Here is a 1,289-nt window from a genome sequence, read left to right as displayed (position 1 = left end):
CGGAGCTTGCAGTGAGCTGAGATCCGGCCACTGCACTCCAGCGCGGGCGACAGAGCGAGACTCCGTCTCAAAAAAAAAAAAAAAAAAAAAAAAAAGAAAACGCGCGGGTGACTGCAGGAAACCAGAGCTGTGCCTCTACTGATCGGGAAACGTCAGAAGACAGAAAAATGGGCAATCATAAAACCCACGGCAACCATGAAGACACGGACGCTCCCCTAGCAATCCCACCCCGGAACTGAGGACACAGGGTGCCTGCGCTCAGCCCTTGGCGCAAGCACTTCTTGGACACCCTCAACCCCCTCAGCTAAACTTGAGATCCCGGTGCTCCGGATTCTAAACGTTTCCTCGAGCGGCCCCTCTCTAGCCGGCCGTTTATCTATGGTTTCTGCTATAGGGCGCTCTAGCCTGCGCGAAGGGGCAGTGAGACCGCGCGGGTACAGCTCGCGGCTGCGGCGAACTCCCGTGGGCGCCCTGCTGGTTGTGCAGGCGGCCATGGCGTTCTTGCGGAAAATGCTGATCACAGTCGCAATGCTGGGCGCAGGGGCTGGCGTGGGCCTCGCGCTCCTTGCTATCGTGACCCCCGGAGAGCAGCGGAAGCAGGAAATGCTAAAGGTAGAAGCAACTGGTAATCCCGAGGATGGTTGGGCGGGTGGAGAGCCCCGGACTGGAGCTCCTGCGAACTCCCCTTCCTGCCCGCAGGAGATGGCACTGCAGGACCCGCGGAGCAGGGAGGAGATGGCCAAGACCCAGCAGCTATTGGTGGCCACTCTGACGGAGGCAGCGACCACGCAGGAGAACGTGGCCTGGAGGAAGAACTGGATGGTTAGCGAAGGCGGCGCCGGCGGGAGGTCACCGTGAGACCGGACTTAACCCTGTGGGCGCTGGGACCTTGGCTCGGGCGCAGGAATCCGATGTAGGCTTTCTCCTTCGTGGGCCCAGCGGGGAGTCCGGCCGAGATGCCATGCCCAGGACCCTCCAGGGTCCCGTGAGCTACCGTCGGGTGAGCACGTTCCCCCCAAACCCTGGACTTATTGCTTTAAAGTCCGCAAGGCGGGCCAGGGCCGAGACGCGAGTCGGACGTGGTAAACTGAAAGAACCAATAAATCATGTTCCTCCACCCAGAATGAGCCCTGCAGTCGACACCTACCAATGCTTAGAGACCCGTGGTCGGTGCTGGGGGCGCGGCCTGCACCTGCTACCTGTCTCATCCCACCAGAAGCTGATCCCAATAGGTATCCCGACCACATTCTCTTTTTCTTTCTTTCTTTTTCTTTTTTTTTTTTTTTTTT

The 1,289-nt window shown here is 59.1% G+C and overlaps 1 protein-coding gene across 1 annotated transcript; it reads left to right on the top strand.

The window, feature by feature from the left end:
- The first annotated feature begins 101 nt into the window (after positions 1–101).
- On the top strand, positions 102–1,124 carry LOC105512266 (ubiquinol-cytochrome-c reductase complex assembly factor 3). The gene is made up of 2 exons (XM_011942686.1): positions 102–612; positions 700–1,124. The coding sequence occupies exons 1-2, from the start codon at positions 379–381 to the stop codon at positions 856–858; spliced, it is 393 nt and encodes a 130-aa protein (XP_011798076.1). The 5' UTR covers positions 102–378; the 3' UTR covers positions 859–1,124.
- Positions 1,125–1,289: the final 165 nt, after the last annotated feature.

This window comes from Colobus angolensis, unplaced genomic scaffold (assembly GCF_000951035.1).
Source record: "Colobus angolensis palliatus isolate OR3802 unplaced genomic scaffold, Cang.pa_1.0 Scaffold21, whole genome shotgun sequence".
In the NCBI taxonomy this organism is placed as follows: Eukaryota; Metazoa; Chordata; class Mammalia; order Primates; family Cercopithecidae; genus Colobus; species Colobus angolensis.
Note: the sequence above shows the minus strand (reverse complement) of the source record. Positions and strands in the feature narration are given on the sequence as shown.

What these genes read in the sequence shown, in the direction of transcription:
- LOC105512266 (XM_011942686.1), top strand. Translation starts at nt 379, where the DNA reads ATGGTTTCTGCTATAGGGCGCTCTAGCCTGCGCGAAGGGGCAGTGAGA. An exon ending in GGAAGCAGGAAATGCTAAAG is followed by an intron (nt 613 to 699) that starts GTAGAAGCAACT and finishes TCCTGCCCGCAG; the next exon opens with GAGATGGCACTGCAGGACCC.